Source organism: Oncorhynchus keta, chromosome 17 (assembly GCF_023373465.1).
Source record: "Oncorhynchus keta strain PuntledgeMale-10-30-2019 chromosome 17, Oket_V2, whole genome shotgun sequence".
Taxonomy (NCBI): Eukaryota; Metazoa; Chordata; class Actinopteri; order Salmoniformes; family Salmonidae; genus Oncorhynchus; species Oncorhynchus keta.
In genome coordinates this window covers 1,304,335-1,323,181 of record NC_068437.1, presented here as the reverse complement: position 1 = coordinate 1,323,181, position 18,847 = coordinate 1,304,335, and the positions used below count along the sequence as shown (strand labels likewise).

General features: G+C 41.2%; 1 protein-coding gene across 1 annotated transcript in view; it reads left to right on the top strand.

The window, feature by feature from the left end:
• Positions 1–18,847, top strand: part of b4galnt4a (beta-1,4-N-acetyl-galactosaminyl transferase 4a) — a 421,360-nt gene that overhangs the window by 238,496 nt on the left and 164,017 nt on the right. Inside the window, exon 3 of the mRNA XM_035790369.2 lies at positions 12,883–12,981. Coding sequence (XP_035646262.1) covers positions 12,883–12,981 — 99 coding nt within the window. The remainder of the gene's footprint in view (positions 1–12,882; positions 12,982–18,847) is intronic.

The following is an 18,847-nucleotide window of genomic DNA, read 5'->3' as shown; positions in this document are numbered from 1 at the left end:
CTGGGGTAAAGTCATTTTCTCTGATGAATCCTCTTTCCGATTGTTTGGGGCATCCGGAAAAAAGCTTGTCCGGAGAAGACAAGGTGAGCGCTACCATCAGTCTTGTGTCATGCCAACAGTAAAGCATCCTGAGACCATTCATGTGTGACGTTGCTTCTCAGCCAAGGGAGTGGGCTCACTCACAATTTTGCCTAAGAACACATCCATGAATAAAGAATGTCTTCTGGAGAAGACAAGGTGAGCGCTACCATCAGTCCTGTGTCATGCCAACAGTAAAGCATCCTGAGACCATTCATGTGTGGGGTTGCTTCTCAGCCAAGGGAGTGGGCTCACTCACAATTTTGCCGAAGAACACAGCCATGAATAAAGAATGGTACCAACACAACCAAGAGCAACTTCTCCCAACCCTCCAAGAACAGTTTGGTGACGGACAATGTCTTTTCCAGCATGATGGAGCACCTTGCCATAAGGCAAAAGTGATTACTAAGTGGCTCGGGGAACAAAACATTGATATTTTGGGTCTATGGCCATGAAACTCCCCAGACCTTAATCCCATTGAGAACTTGTGGTCAATCGTCAAGAAGCTGGTGGACAAACAACAACCCACAAATTCTGACAGACTCCAAACATTGATTATGCAAGAATGGGCTGCCATCAGTCAGGATGTGTGGCCCAGAAGTTAATTGACAGCATGCCAGGGCGGATTGCAGAGGTCTTGAAAAAGAAGGGTCAACACTGCAAATGTTGACTCTTTTCATCAACTTCATGTAAATTGTCAATAAAAGCCTTTGACACTTACGAAATGCTTTTAATTTTACTTCAGTATTCCATAGTAACATCTGACAAAGTATCTAAAGACACTGAAGCAGCAAACTTTGTTGAAATTATTATTTGTCATTCTCAAAACTTTTAGCCTGTATAACTTTTAACTGTATTACAGTCGGTATGTTAAGAAAATACCTAATTTGTTTCCAGATCCTAAGAGTATGACAAATTACTGATTTAGAGTCATAAGTGGCTTTCTTCACTTATGCTGGACTATTAACAAGTGCAGGGCATGAGGAACGTTGGCAGGAAGCCTGCTCAATCAAAAGCCATGAAGGCGTATCATTCAGTCACATCCCAGGTAAACTTTCCTTCCAGAAAGACGAAAGACACAATGTTCAGATTAGCAGCCCAATAATACAGTTTAAAGTGAGGAAGGCCAAAGCCCCCCTCTATCTTGTACTTGCATAGAGGCTTCTTTGAAATTCTGGCTTAATTGTTATCCCATAAAAATGGAATTACTATTGAATCCAGTTTCTTAAAATAGCTTTGTGGTATTAAATTCGGGAGACATTGGAAGAGGTAAAGAAACCTGGGTAGGACAACCATTTTAATAGTTTTTTATACGACCAATCAAGGAGATAGGCAGAGTTTTCCAAAAATCTATATTTTCTTTAAGCTGATACATTTTCATTCCCCATACGCTTTCAATAGCTGATCAAGTTTTCTTTTTGCAGAAATTGCATATCACAGACCATATCACAGACCGTGATATTTGGCATCAATTCGCTTTTTTAGCAGTTTACCTTGTAGCCAGAGCATGAGCCGAATGTATTTATCAGGTTAAGGGGGGAATAGAAGTTTTAGACTTGGATAAAAACAAAAGAACATTGTCCGCCTATAGGGAAATTCCGTGCTGCGTGTCTTTTATTTTAAACTGAGCTATATCGGCACATGCACGAATGAGAGTAGCAAGGGGTTTCATGGCTATAGCGAAGAGACCAGGCAGCCCTTGAACAGGCGGCATGACTGCGACATTTCCTGATTGGTTACCACGGACAGCATTGGGTGTGCATAAATAATTCTTATCCAATTAATAAATTCCTTTCTAAACCTGAAATGCTCCAGAACCGACATCATATACTTCCACTCAATCTGATCAAATGCAATTACCACTGCCTCAACGTTATGATCATGATACATTACGTTGAAAAGGCGTCTCAAATTGTAGTATATATGTCGAACCGGGATAAAACCTGTCTGGTCAGGGTGTATGATGTCAGGGATATATGTATTCAATCGGTTTGCCAATATTTTTGTCAACACCTATGGGGAATAACGACATGGGGCGATAAGACGGCATCTTGATGGAATCTATGTATTTTACAAGATCAGCGCTATTGTACCCTCATACAGTGTTTGCGGGAGTTTGGCATTGTCTTTGGAATGTTTAACCTCATAGTCCGCCCCATAAGCATGCGAGCTAGTTTGAATTACAGCCTCAAGCTTATCCCAGCATCGAGAGCAGCAGCTGCCCTCTGTTAGCTTAAAAATCGCAAATGAAATGAAATAAATATGCCTGCTCTCAAGCATCCATTTTCTTATACAATCCTGTTGTCTCATATTTTCAAAATATGCTTTAGAACCAGAGAAAATCAATAATTTTGAATAGTGGTGATAGTCTAGCATTTAGCTGTCTAGCATTTATGTGGTTTGTCACATATTCAAAATAACCAGCAAAGGGATCAAATAAAATAATTTACGTTTGAAGAACTGTAGATGTTTCAATGAGGAGACTCTCAGTTACTGCAGATGTCCAGTTTTTCCTAAAAAGATTCTTGTTGTAGGACACAAGGTTCCGTTTGTTACTATGCATTTGGCTACCGAAACTGATGTATAAGAAATTCAGTCACCTAATCACAACTTTCGAGATTAACTCCATAATATCGACTGAAACATGGAAAACGTTGTTTGAATCAATCCATATATCTCTTCATTGAAATTGAAATGCTCAGAGGAAAAAGCCTGCATTCTTCTCTGATTCGGATGGAAAAATACTTTTATTTTATTTTTTTCACCTTTATTTAACCAGACAGGCTAGGGAGAACAAGTTCTCTTTGGTCAATCTTCCAATGATATGCCTACAAGTGTGAACAGACAATGCAGCAGACACCTTGGGGAAACAAGAGAAAGTGTCACAGTAGAAAAACAGTAGAAAAAATTCACAGTCCATATAAGGCAAAATCATGGAGGAGGTAGGCCTCAGAAATCCTGTTCATTAACACTGGTGGTCAAACATCTTGGTTTTTGCCTGTAAGATTTGTTCAAAAGAGCAGAAAAGTAAAAAATCTTTGCAGTTCTGGAAAGGTGAAAATGAGTGTCTTTTTCCAAAACTATCAATAGTTTTGCATAAAGCATAGTTAGCATCTCGTGACAAAATAGCTGATGTTCCAAAATGAAAGTTGGTAACAGGTTAAACATTCGCAACATAAAGGGAGATAAAAGTCTCCAACTTCAGGTTAAACATTCGTTCCATCACAGGCAGCAGTGTACTGGAACTAAAGTTATCCCAAATGAGGCAGCTGCCCCTCTGTTGGCTTTAGGGATGATCACATTACAGCTGGAAAGTGTGCTAGTTTGGGTGTAGCCATTTTGATTGATATAACTGAGTAAAACTGCAAAATGCATTTATTAATATCCTGTGGTTCTGTAGACTATGACCCTTCACGTCTTATATTTTGTGAATAGCTCTAGATGTCTGTACATGCCTTAGCTGTCACCCTAATAATTTATGTGATCTTTGATCACACAGTTCAAAACAGTTCTGGCCTGTAATGATTTTGCAAGTAAAGAGCCCCTCGTTTTGAAAGGATGAGTATTGTATTCATATTTCAACTTTTTGGGTTGTCAAGGACTGCATTGTTGATCCCTCGAAAACCTTAAACCAGGCTGGGAAGAGGAATTTCTTGCGTAACTCATCATACTCTTTGCGTTGGTTCCTCACCGCCTAAGTAAGATCTGGGTAGAAAAACACCCTGGTTCCGTTGTAGTTAAGGGGGAACATTTGACTAGCCAGCTTGAGGATAAGATCCCTGGTCTGGGGTTAGTGCAGCGTTGGGGTTAATGGCCTTGGTGGCGCATCCTTGGCCGGCTTCGTCACCTGTGATCCTTGTGCGTGGTCGATCAGGATGGCCATATTGAAGTGTTCACTCCCCAGCAATACAGTTATCAGCTCCTAGACAAATTCAGTGGTTTTCCCTTTCTCAGTGTCCTCCTGGATCCCAAATATTTGGAAGCTCTGGCGTCTTGAATGCGACTCGAGCATTTCCAATCGGGCTTTCGGGGTTTTATTGTCATTTTTGAACATTGTGTATTGTTTCTCTATGTCCTGGCCTGGCCTTGTGATCGAACTGCTCAACCTCAAAGTCCCAATACTCCTTGAGATATCAGCCAACCTTGTGTCCACCTTCTTGCTTAGTGAGTTTATAGCAGCCAGTAGGTAACTTTGAGTAGGTTATGTGGGGAACTCTTGGGAGCTAGCATCTTCAGCTAACTCCTCATGGGTCGGTGATGTTGAAATTGGTTCGTTGTCTATCTCATTCAAATTATCTTGTTTAGTGCCCCCTTTTTTTGGTGCCTTTTCCCTTTCATATTGCCAGACAATGTTTGAAGTTATAGGCTGTGAGAGGTTAAGATAAATATGAATTTGTTTCAAAATTGAGCAGAGCTCAAGCAAAGCACGTCTACTTCATTGCACCCTCTAGCGCCTCAGAAGTCATGGGTCTTAAAGAGACAGTGCACACTTTTATAAAAAGAAGAGATTGCTTTTTCTATGCAAATAGTGTTGGTCAATACAATAAAATAATTCCCAGATGGAAGGGAAACAGATTGTCTGTACTCCAATGAAATCAGCCAAAACAAGCTCAATAACTCAATGCATGCACAAACTCCTGTTGGATATGCATTTACCTGTATTGTGAATAGGCCTAGGCTACAGTACATCTTGATTTACCCAGTTTATCACCAGACTAGAGATGTACCATTCAAATGAATGATTACCATTATGTTATGTAGTTAAACATTTGTTTTAAAAAAAAGTAAATGAAATCAAATTGATTGTATGATTATATAATTGATTTTCTCGAATGTATGCATATTTTTTTATTTTATTTTGTATGATATTGAACTCAAAAGATACGTCTCGATCAACTGCTATTCTGTGACTTTGGCCAATACACCTTTTTTTTGCTGTGGTATCGTTTTGGTATCGAGTATCGTGATGGTATCGCGTATCGCAATACTTAACCTTGTATTGGTAATGAAGTCAAAATGCTGGTATCGTGACAACACTATTCCCGACTGTACAGTATGCAGCGCACTACTTTTGATCAGGGCACATGAGCCTTTCTTGCTGCAGCTTTCTAGTCCCATAATTGTGGTATCAGTTTCCATTCAATTGGCGACAGATTTTCATGGGAATGTTTTCAAAATTGTCCTTCCAGAGATGTGTTTCCATCAAATTGAATTGTTTCAGCTAAATGGCTGTGCGTGCGTGATGAAGTATTGCACATAAAAATACTATTTTGTTAAATTCCCATGTACCTCAAAATTCAAAAGGCACATCCGAGCAATCGTTTTTGCAGGTGCATGTAACAGTTAAACAAGACGGAGGAAAAAGGAAACCGCACACTGCTCTTGATAGTATCACTGATCTTTAATAAGCTTACGTATCGGCCTCACGGCCTTCGTCAGAGCTTTTGTACCGAAAAAAAAGTTAAATGGGTGTCCATCGCATTTTCAACTCTACTGATGGTTTTCTCACAAAAATGTTACGTTATTTAGCGAGTGGGCACACTCTGGTATTGGCACGTGTGCTCTAGCCAACAGCGCGCATCCGATTATTTTTATTTGTCAAATGATAGCCGAGCATCGATGATTCAGTCACCAGAATAAGACCCCCAATATTTATTTGGAAAGGAGCATCAAGTTCATCACTTTGCACTTTCACCACCCGGTGAAGTTCATCGTAACTTATTTCATCTGTAGCCTAATAAACTACATGCTTCCCGATGAGTCTGGAAGTCTGCTCATGTGCTGCAAGAGTCTGGAAGTCTGCTCATGTGCTGCAAGAGTCTGGAAGTCTGCTCATGTGCTGCAAGAGTCTGGAAGTCTGCTCATGTGCTGCTAGGGTCTGGAAGTCTGCTCATGTGCTGCTAGGGTCTGGAAGTCTGCTCATGTGCTGCTAGGGTCTGGAAGTCTGCTCATGTGCTGCTAGGGTCTGGAGGTCTGCTCATGTGCTGCTAGGGTCTGGAAGTCTGCTCATGTGCTGCTAGAGTCTGGAAGTCTGCTCATGTGCTGCAAGAGTCTGGAAGTCTGCTCATGTGCTGCTAGGGTCTGGAAGTCTGCTCATGTGCTGCTAGGGTTTGGAAGTCTGCTCATGTGCTGCTAGGGTCTGGAAGTCTGCTCATGTGCTGCTAGGGTCTGGAAGTCTGCTCATGTGCTGCTAGGGTCTGGAAGTCTGCTCATGTGCTCAGTCTGCTCATGTGCTGCTAGGGTCTGTCTGCTAGTGGCTAGGGTCTGGAAGTCTGCTCATGTGCTGCTAGGGTCTGGAAGTCTGCTCATGTGCTGCTAGGGTCTGGAAGTCTGCTCATGTGCTGCTAGGGTCTGGAAGTCTGCTCATGTGCTGTTAGGGACTGGAAGTCTGCTCATGTGCTGCTAGGGTCTGGAAGTCTGCTCATGTGCTGCTAGGGTCTGGAAGTCTGCTCATGTGCTGTTAGGGTCTGGAAGTCTGCTCATGTGCTGCTAGGGTCTGGAAGTCTGCTCATGTGCTCCCTCTCCACAAAGATGGTGACCCCTCTAACTTGATTAATATTCACTTGATCTCAGTCTGGTTTCATATCTGCTGCTTCTTTGGGGATACATTACATTGTAAATTGCATGGACAAAAAGCTATCTTTCAGAAAGCATATTGATGAGTAAGTTAAGAAGTTAGGAATTAAAATGGACTTCCTTTATCGGAATAGGGCATGCCCTTCGTTAAATAGCAGAAAACAAATCATTCAGTCGACATTCATACCGGTTATAGATTATGGTGCTATTGTTTATATGAATGCAGCTTCCACTGTGTTTGGACACAGTTTATTATAACAAACTACACTTTATTATTGGTGACAGGTTCTGTACACATCATTGCTTTCGTTTTCAGAATGTAGTCTGACCCTCTTTGAAGTCTTGTAGATCAATGCATTGCACACATCCTGCGACCCCCCCTGCCCGTGTGCATGCGCACACATGCCACATTTACTTCTATGGGCACAAGCACTGTTCATGACACACACTGTTCACACCCCTCTTGTTGGCGTCCCCACAGTTTGGGAACCTGTGCCTAACTTCATTGTTAACCTATAGACATACAAACTACCAAGGATGGCTAACTCTGAAGATCCCTTCGATATCCAATGAATTACTTAAATCTGCTTTTAGTTCTTTTGCACCGCACTTGTGAAATAATTTCCTAAACTCTCTACAATTAGAAGAGTTGGTGCCTGTAGAACAATTCAGATGGCTGATAGAATTCTTTTTTACTGAAGAAAGTGTCTGTTTTATATGATTTTGTTTTGCATCTTGATGTGAGTGTACAAAACATTAGTAGCACCTGCTCTTTCCATGACCTAGACATACCAGGTGAACCCTGGTGAAAGCTATGATCCCTTATTTACTGTACACGCTTGTCACACCTGTATTTGTTGAGTTTCTCTCATTCTTCTCTGCAGATCCTCTCAAGTACTCTCAAGCTGCACAGCTATTTTCAGGTCTCTCCAGAGATGTTCGATGGGTTCAAGTCCGGGCTCTGGCTGGGCCACTCACAGACATTCAGATACTTGTCCCGAAGCCACTACTGTGTTGTCTTGGCTGGGTGCTTAGATTCGTTGTCCTGTTGGAAGTTGAACCTTCACCCCAGTCTGAGGGCCTGAGTGCTCTGGAGCAGGTTATCATCAAGGATCTCTCTGTTCTTTGCTCCATTCATCTTTCTCTTGATCTTGACTTGTATCCCAGTCCCTGAAAAATGTCCCCACAGCATGATATTGCCACCAACATGCTTTAACATAGGGATGGTGCCAAGTTTCCTCCAGACGTGATGCTTGGCATTCAGGCCAAAGAGTCCAATCTTGGTTTCATCAGATAATCTTTTTTCTCATTGTCTAAGTCCTTTGGGTGCTTTTTGGCACTCTCCAAGCGGGCTGTCACATGCCTTTTACTGAGGAGTTGCTTCTGTCTGGCCACTCTACCATAAAGGCCTGATTGGTGGAGTGCTGCACGGATGGTTGTCCTTCTGGAAGGTTCTCCCATCTCCACAGAGGAACTATGGAGCTCAGTCAGAGTAACGATCGGGTTCTTGCTCACCTCTCTGACCAAGGCCCTTCTCCCCCAATTTCTCAGTTTGGTTGGGCAGCCAGTTCTAGGAAGTGTCTTGGTGGATCCAAACTTTTCGTCCATTTAAGAATGATGGAGGTCACTGTGTTCTTAGCGACCTTCAATGCTGCAGAATGTTTTGGTACCCTTCCCCAGATCTGTGCCTCAACACAATTCTGTCTCGGAGCTCTACGGACAATTCCTTCGACCTCATGGCTTGGTTTTTGCTCTGACATGCACTGACAACTGTGGGACCTTATATAGACAGGTGTGTGCCTTTCCAAATCATGTCAAATCAATTGAATTTGCCACTGGTGGACTCCAATCGAGTTGTAGAAACATGTAAAGGATAATCAATGGGAACAGGATGGACCTGAACTCAATTTCGAGTCTCATAGCAATGAGTCTGAATATTTTATGTAGATAACGTATTTCAGTTTTTATTTTCCCTTTGTCATTATGGGGTATTGTGTGTAGATTGATGAGGAAAACAAATATTTAATCAAATTTAGTATAAGGCTGTAACATACAAAATGTGGAAAAGATCAAGGGGTCTGATTACGTTACGAATGCAGCGTATGCCATTCAGAGGGTGAATGGGCAAGATAAATGATTTAAGTGACTTTGAACGGGGTATGGCAGTAGGTGCTAGGCACACTGGTTTGAGTGCATGAAGAACTGCAAAGCTGCTGGATTTTTCATGCTCAACAGTTTCCCATGTGTATCAAGAATTGTCCACCACCCAAACGACAGCCAGCCAACTTGACAAACTGTGGCAAGAATTCGAGTCAACATGGGCCAGCGTCCTGTAGATCAGTTTCAACACCTTGTTGAGTCCATGCCCCGACAAATTGAAGCTGTTCTAAGAAACTCAATATTAGGAAGCTGTTCTAATGTTTTCAACACTCAGTGAACATCATTTGTCAAGACACACATAGAGCCTGCAGCAGCACTCAGAAGTGAAGGACAGAGAAATTGGTATAAAAAGCTTTTCCCTCCATATTTTGTATTAAACTAAATCAAAAGGGGTTCCAGCTCAATATTAGGATGGTGTTTCTAATGTGTTGTTCACTCAGTTGATGTGTATAGTGTTAGGTTCTAAACGAACGGTGTAAAAACTCAAATGGATGACTTGGAAAAGCTCAAACCAAGTTTATTCACCCACTGGGTCAAACACCTGCAAAGACAAATGCATGTTTACACAAGCACATACGGTACCAGTCAAAAGTGGACACATCTTCTCATTCAAGGGTTTAACTTTATTTGTACTATTTTCTACATTATAGAATTATAGTGAAGACATCAAAACTATGAAATAACACATATGGAATCAGCTAGTCACCAAAAAAGTGTTAAACAAATCAAAATATATTTTAGATTCTTCAAAGTGTTCATCCTTTCCCTTGGCATTCTCTCAACCAGCTAGATGAGGAATGCTGTTCCAACAGTCTTGAAGGAGTTCCAACATATGCTGAACACTTGTTGGCTGCTTTTCCTTCGCTCAGTGGTCCAATTCATCCCAAACCATCTCAATTGGCTGTGACTGTGGAGGCCAGGTCATCTGATGCAGCACTCCATCACTCTCCTTACACAGCCTGTAAGTGTGTTGGGTCATTGACCAGTTGAAAAACAAATGATAGTCCCAATAAGTGCAAACCAGATGGGATGGTGTATCACTGCAGAATGTTGTCGTAGTCATGCTGGTAAAGTGTGCCTTGAATTCTATATAAATCAAACACAGTGTCACCAGCAAAGCACCCCCACACCATCACACCTCCTCCTCCATGCTTCACGGTGGGAACCACACATGCAGAGATCATCCATTCACCTACTCTGCATCTCACAAACGGCGGCAGGTGGCCTGGTTATTAGAGCGTTAGACTAGTAACTGAAAGTTTGCAAGATCAAATCCCTGAGCTGACAAGGTAAAAAAAAACTGTCGTTCTGCCTCTGAAGAAGGCAGTTTAACCCACTGATCCTAGGCTGTCATTGAAAATAAGAATTTGTTCTTTACTGACTTGCCTAGTTAAATAAAGATACAATTACTGAAGACGTGGTGGTTGGTGGTTGGAAGCAAAATCTCAAATTTGGACTCATCAGACCAAAGGACAGATTTCCACTGGTCTAATGTCGATTTTGTGTGTTTCTTTGCCCAAGCTAGTCTCTTCTTATTATTGAGGTATTTTAGTAGTGGTTTCTTTGCAGCAATTCGACCATGAAGGCCTGATTCACATAGTCTCCTCTGACCAGTTGATGTTGAGATGTGTCTGTTATTTGGGCTGCAATCTGAGGTGCAGTTAACTCTAATGAACTTATCCTCTGCAGCAGAGGTAACCTGGGTGTTCCTTTCCTTTGGCCGTCCTCTTGAGAGCCAGTTTCATCATAACTCTTGATGGTTTCTGCGACTGCATTTGAAGTTCTTGTAATGGTCCGTGTTGACTGATCTTCACGTCTTAAAGTAATGATGTACTGTTCTGTCATTTCTCTTTGCTTATTTGACATGTTCTTGCCATAATATTGACTTGGTCTTTTACTAAATAGGAATGTCTTCTGTATACCCCCCCCTAGCCTTGTCACAGCACAACAGATTGGCTCAGACACATTAAAAAGGAAAGAAATTCCACAAATTAATTTTTAACAGGGCACACCTGTTAATTGAAATGCATTCCAGGTGACTACCTCATGAAGCTGGATGAGAGAATGCCAAGAGTGTGCAAAGCTGTCATCAAGGCAAAGGATGAACACTTTTAAGAATCTAATCTAAAATATATTTTTATTTGTTTAACACTTTTTTGGCTACTACATGATTCTATATGTGTTATTTCATAGTTTTGATATTTTCACTTTAATTTACAATGTAGAAAATAGTAAAAATAAAGAAAAACCCTTGAATGAGTAGGTGTGTCCAAACTTTTGACTGGTGCTGTATATTTATACCCTCCTACTAGGTAGAGTCAAGTCCTTGCACATGTAGACAGCCAATACATCTCTGTTGCTAGTCATGGTCTTAATTTGTTCCTCTCACTTGTGTAGTCATGGCCCCGCCTCCTGCTAGAACATTTGTGTGCATGTAAGTATATATGTGTTCCATGTCACTTCATCTGACCTGACATCAGGCCAAATTCCTCACTCCTCCTCCCTTATCCACGGCTGTCCTACCTTACCATACTGTTGCCCTTTGCCTCCCTCCATAGGATCCATGAGATTTAAGAATAACATGTTTGACAGAATGTAAATGTTTTGCCTCCCCCCCATTGTCTCACTCAGTAACTTTCCATCCACCTAGTTCTCCATTGACCCCAACATATACAATCATTATGCATGTCAAGTAATCAATAAGTTATTGTAAGGTAACATGAATAAGTGTATTTCAAGATAAAATACAACAATAGTGTATATTGGTGTGTATTGATGTGTATGTCTGATACACGGATCATCTGTAAAAAAAAGACATTGGTCTCAGCATGACTCCCTGTCAAATTAAAGGTTAAAAAGAAATAGGGCTCTGTTCAAAAGTAATGCACTCTATAGGGAATAGGGTGCCATTTGGGACACATCCATGACTGGCGCAGCAGTCTAAGGCACTGCATCTCAGTGCAGTAGGTGTACCTGGTTTGAATCCAGGCTGTATCACATCTGGCTGTGATTGGGAGTCCCACAGGGTGGCACACAATTGGCCAAGCATCATCCGGATTTAGCCGGAGTTGGCCACCATTGTAAATAAGAATTTGTTCTAAACGTCTTAAGGGTCTGACCCTTTAAAAATGTGTTTTGCCTAAAATGACATACCCAAATCTAACTGGCTGTAGCTCAGGACCTGAAGCAAGGATGTGCATATTCTTGAGACCATTTGAAAGGAAATACTTTAAATTTGTGGAAATGTGAAATTAATGTAGGAGAATATAACACATTACATCTGGTAAAAGATGCAAGAGAAAGGCCATAATGCATTATTCCAGCCCAGGCACAATTTAGATTTTGGCCACTAGATGGCAGCAGTGTATGTGCAAAGTTTAGACTGATCCAATGAACCATTGCATACCTGTTCAAAACTGTGTATCAATACTGCCCAAATGTGCCTAATTGGTTTATTAATACATTTTCAAGTTCATAATTGTGCACTCTGCTCAAACAATAGCATGGTTTTCTTTCACTGTAATAGCTCATGTAAATTGGACAGGTCAGTTAGATTAACAATAATTTAATGATATGTCTATGTCATGGGATTTTTGTTTGTTACTTACAACCTCATGCTAATCACATTAGCCTACGTTAGCTCAACCATCCCGCGTTGGGGACACCGATCTGGTTAAATACAGGTTAAATAAGAAATATAAAAATGTTGTGTCTGTTGATGTGGTCACAGGAGGCTAGAACTGTGGATGGATGGATAACTGGATAAATGAGCTATTTATGTGCACTGCAAGTGATACCACATTTCTATTGTTGCACTTTTTGATTTATACACTGAAAGAGTAACGGTACAATCTTTCCCTTTACCCCTCTCTCATATTCTCATCTGCTTTTTCATCATGTAATGTGTATATTCTTCCCTCTTCCTCTTTACCATAATCCATCTTTCATCTAGACCTGTACTTCCTTCAATTTCTAGGTCCTTTGGATGCTTTTTCTTTCTCTCTCTTTTCTCCATAACTGTCATCCCTGTCTCAACCCCCACTGACCATGTTCTCTGTCCTTCTCCAGGAGGATGAGTCCAATGCTGTTGGAGCTGACCCCAGAGACCATGCCCACATCAGGAAGTTTCTCAGCCAGCGCCACAAGAAGTTGCCATGGAAACCTGAGGTAAGTTCACAGGATAGGATTTAGTGATTGGTCTCTCTGAAGTATATTTGAATCCGCTCTGAGACCAGGTCCCTTATTAACAAAACATCTCAGTGTAGGAGTGCTGATCTAGAATCAGGTGCCGCCTACCCCAGTGATATACATTTTTATGATCTAAATGTAAACAAAAATGGTCAAAAATCTGTCTCCCTCTCTTAGTATCTGAGAAACTTATCTGAGGCCCTGGCTAGAATTGGCATGAATCCTCTTAAAGACTTGGCTAAGCCACACACCTGGATTGAAGTGACCCCAAACTTTTGAACAGTAGTGTATATACAGTGCATTTGGAAAGTTTTCAGACACCTTCCCTTTTTCCACATTTAGTTATGTTACTGCATTATTCTAAACAAATCTAATCGGTGTACCCATAATGACGAAGCGAAAACAGGTGTTTTGAAATTGTTGCAAATATATATACTGTATATATATATACATGTTCGACTCTTCTTGGGTATGACATAGTTTTTCCCATTCTTCTCTGCAAATCCTGTTGTGGAATATATGAATTCAGTGAGAGAGACTTTGTCATTTCTTCAAACATTCATCTTTATTTAATATTGATTAATTATTGCAATAACGAAGCTGGTCGATCCCACACTCTGAAGTGTGATGCCAAGAGCTCAAAGAGCAGAACAGAGCCACAGTATTTCATAGTTAAGACACATCCTCCTGAATACATGACAAAACAACATATGTCTGGAATAGGTCAAAAGGTTAGGATTTGTATGTGAGAAAGGAGTATTCCCCAGCCAGATAGCATTTATTGTGAAGACTGTTCCAATTTTAAAGAATCCAGGGTTTGCCACCTAAGACAAGGTTCCTCCCATCAGCCATCCACACGAGAGACATCTCCTCCCTGGTACCTCAAAGTACACAAACACCAACTCATTATATGGAATGCAGGCTGTAGGTTTTATCACCAAGCCATCAATAATCAATTGCCAGCGCTGAGCCCCAGAGGCCCAACTCAGTCCCACAGACACAGACGAGAGAGTACTCATCAAACCTTATTTGATGCATAAACAGTATGTGAACAAAAACATAATCTTGTCATTTTACTACCATAATCCTCTCAAGCTTTGTCAGATTGGATGGGAAGCGTTTCTACACAGCTATTTTCAGGTCTCTCCAGAGACGTTCGATCGGGTTCAAGTCCAGGCTGGCTGGGCCACTCAAGGACATTCAGAGACTTCTGAAGCCACTCCTTTGTTGTCTTGGCTGTGTGCTAGGGGTCGTTGTTCTATTGGAAGGTATGATGCTGACACAGCATGATGCTGCCACCACCGTGCTTCACTGTAGGGAAGTGCTCAGCATTCAGGCCAAAGAGTTCAATATTGGTTTCATCAGACCAGAGAATATTGCTTCTCATGGACTGAGAGTCCTTTAGGTGCCTTTTGGCAAACTCCAAGCGGGCTGTCATGTGCCTTTTACTGGGTAGTAGCTTATGTCTGGTTACTACCATGAAGGCCTGATTGGTGGAGTGGTTCAGAGATGGTTGTCCATCTGGAAGATTCTCCCATCTCCACAGGGGAACTCTAGAGCTCTATCAGAGTGACCATTGGGTTCTTGGTCACCTCCCTGACCAAGGCCCTTCTCACCGGTTTGCTTAGTTTGGCCGGGCGGCCAGCTCTAGGAAGAGTCTTGGTCGTTCCAAACTTCTTCCATTTAAGAATGATTGCGGGCACTATGTTCTTGGGGAACTTCAAAGCTGCAGACATGTTATGGTATCCTTCCCCAGAGCTGTGCCTCGAAACAATTCTGTCTCCGAGCTCTTCGGACAATTCCTTCGACATCATGTCTTGGTTTTTGCTCTGAAATGCACTGTAAACTGTGGGACCTTATATAGACAGGTCAATGGATATTACCACAGGTGGACTCCAATCAAATTGTAGAAACATCTCAAGGATGATCAATGGAAACAGGATGCACCTGAGTTCATTTTCGAGTCTCATAGCAAAGGGTCTGAATACTTATTTAAATACATTTTCTATTTTTAATAAATTGGCAAAAATGTGTAAAAACCTGTTTTCGCTTTGTCAGTATGTGGTATTGCGTGTAGATTGCTGAGGATTTTTTAAAAATATATATAGAATCCATTGTACAATAAAGCTGTAATGTAACATAATTTGGGAAAAGTCAATGGGTCTGAATACTTTCCAAAGGCACTGTACCCTTTGAAAAAATGATTTTATTCAAGTAAATGAATCACAAGTAATTATAGATCAGCAAATAATTGCTACTATAGGTGTTTTTTACACTGTAATTCAAGAGAAGATGTCTTCTCTCCATGTTTTCCTTTTTTGTGGGCCCTGGTCAAAAAAGGAAATAGGGTTTGCAGACCATTTTCACCTTCTAAAATGTCACCTTAGACCAGAGCACTAGAAGGTACTCTAATTTCCAAGCTGTAAGCAGTTCAGACACGCACGGACACACACGGACACACACGGACGCACTTATACGCACACACACACACACACACACACACACACACACACACACACACACACACACACACACACACACACACACACACACACACACACACACACACACACACACACACACACACACACACACACACACACACACACACACACACACTGAGACATACATCTAACTGCTATAACAATAGGGAACAGAAGTCAGGCCAATTAAGCAGAGAAAGTGTGATAAGAAGAGCCATGCTCCATGTGTAACCTGCTCAGCACAGTGTAATGAACTCTGTCCGCGGAGGCCCTGTGTGTCTCAGGGGACCTAATGCAAAGCACATCTGTGAACTGGTCAAGACAACTGACCAATTTAGCTTTTATTATTTGTGTGTGTGTGTGTGTGTGTGTGTGTGTGTGTGTGTGTGTGTGTGTGTGTGTGTGTGTGTGTGTGTGTGTGTGTGTGTGTGTGTGTGTGTGTGTGTGTGTGTGTGTGTGTGTGTGTGTGTGTGTGTGTGTGTGTGTGTCAGACAAGGACATTCAAGGGTGTGTGATGGAATGTACTTAAGCAAGTCTCCAGGTCTCAGAAAGTTTACTCATCACGTGATCCACCTTCACTTCCCTTTGATCAAGACACACATCAACACCCTACTTCCTCCACAAAAGACAACAATTAAAATATGCCAGGATGCAGTGTGTTCTATACAGTACGGGGAGACACTGTAAAATATGTATAGTTATTCCACCCATGTTCTCCGAGGCTATTCATTCTTCAGTTATTCCACTATTGTTCCCTCGGGGTATCCAAAATAGTGTTCAGCATGCAGAAGTGAGTCCACAGGACAGGGACCCAGAACCATTGGGTGTAGAACAGGCATATGGACACAGCTATGGACTTGGAAGAGTGTTACTGACCATTCGGAATGATGTGTATGGTTCCACCTCATGAGTAAACATAGGATGAGTCAGGGCCACCAAGAAGAAAAAAACATGTGACAACATGTGACCATCACTTTTGAATCAGGTGGGGCAACGTCTCACCCCTTTTGATTTAGTTTAATACAAAATATTGAGGCAAAATCTTTAAAAAGAGGGGTAAAGTGCCGTTTTTTTTAATACCAATTTGCCTCATGATTTGTCAACTCACACACAATGTCCTTCACTTCTGAGTGCTGCTGCAGGCTCTATGTGTGTCTTTAGGAATGATGTACACTGAGTGTTCAAAACGTTAGAAACAACCAACCTAATATTGAGTTGCACCCCCTTTTGCCCTTAGAACAGCTTCAATTTGTCGGGGCATGGACTCTACAAAGGTTTCGAACGCATTCCACAGTTAGGCTGGCCCATGATGACTCCAATGTGTCCCACAATTATGTCAAGTTGGCTGGATGTCCTTTGGGTGGTGGACTGTTCTTAATAACACAGTAAACTGTTGAGCGTTAAAAAAAAACAGCAGCATTGCAATTCTTGACAGACTCAAACCTGACACCTAATTCCATACATCATTCAAAGGCACTTAAATATTTTGCCTTTGCCCATTCACTCTCTGAATTGAACACATACACAATTACATTTGAGTAATTTAGCAGATGCTCTTATCTTGAGCGACATACAGTAGTGAGTGCATACATCTGTCATACTTTTTCATATTGGTTCCCCTTCGGGAGTGAAACCCACAACCCTGGCGTTGCAAGCACCATCTACACTGATTAAAGTGGATTTAACAGGTGACATTAATGAGGAATCATAGCGTTCACCTGGATTCACCTGGTCAGTCTATGTCGTGGAAAGAGCAGGTGTTCCTAATGTGTTCCTAATCAGATTCACGGAACTCCGCCCCCACCTCTGTGTCATGATTTTTTTTAAACTATCCCATGTGGCTGTACTTCTCATCCTGGGACTGTCCCATTTCTCAGACCCTTCTCAGGTGTCCCATGCATGACGCATCAATTAATTTAAGTGCACTGTTTGGATGCTGGACTTATTTTGGAGTGCACAAAAATGCTCAGGTAGTCTACTTTTTGAAGTTATGTATTTGACAATAAGATGAAAACATCATGATTGTGTTCATGCCAAATTAAAAGGAAACATTTTTTTTTTAAATGACATCTTTACTATTAGGCCCATAATAAATAGAACATGCTAGTACATGCACACATAGGCCCCACTAAAAGAATTAAGGCCCCAGAATGTCACGGTATAATATGCACTCTGGCCCGGAAACCCAACTTGTATTTTTACTTCAGTACTTTACACATTTGCTGCTGATCATTTATCTAATATAGCTAATATAGCAACTATTGCATTTGAAGCAGGGGAATTTCTATCAGAACCAAAATTAATCAATCAAAGATTCAGTAGTGGAAAAAGTACCCATTTGTTATACTTTAGCAAATGTGAATATACCTTAATAGAAAATTACTCAAGTAAGTGTGAAAGTCACCCAGTAAAACACTATTTGAGTAAAAGTCTGAAAGTATTTGGTTTAAAAAAAAAAAAAGTAAAAAGTAAAAAGTAAATGTAATTGAAAATTATACTATCATTTCAAAATGCTTATATTAAGCACACCAGGAAACACAATTTAATGTTTTATTTTATTTACAGATAGCCAGGGGCACACTACAACACGCAGACATAATTTATAAATGAATATTTTGTGTTTAGTGAGTCCTTCAGATCAGAGGCAGTAGGGATGACCAGTGATGTTATTTTAATAAGTTTGTGAATTGCACCATTTTTCTGTCCTGCTAAGCATTCGATACGTAACGAGTACTTTTGGGTCTCACCAACTTTTACTTTGAGTTCACCACATTCCAATAGAAAATAATGTACTTTTTACTCCATACATTTTCCCTGACCCACAAAAGTACTCCTTACATTTTGACAGGAACCAAATGATAGATGATAGTCCCACTAAGCCCAAACCAGATGGGATGGCATATCGCTGCAGAATGCTGTGGTAGCCATGCAGGTTAAGTGTGCCTTGAATTCTAAATAAATCACAGACAGTGTCACCAGCAAAGCACCCCCACACAATTACACCACCTCCTCCATGCTTCACGGTGGGAAATAAACACGTGGAGATCATCCGTTCACTCACACCGCGTTTCACAAGGACACGGCGGTTGGAACCAAATATCTCCAATTTGGACACCAGACCAAAGGATACATTTCCACCGGTCTATTGTCCATTGCTTATGTTTCTTGGCCCAAGCAAGTAAAATTAAATGACATTTTAGCTGTCACATGCGCAGAATACAGTGAAAGGGAAATGCTTACAAGCCCTTAACCAACATTGCAGTTTTAAGAAAATACCTACAGAAAAAAAGTTCAGAGATAATAAAAACAAATAATTAAGAAGCAGCAGTAAATAATAATAGCGGGGCTATATACCGTACACG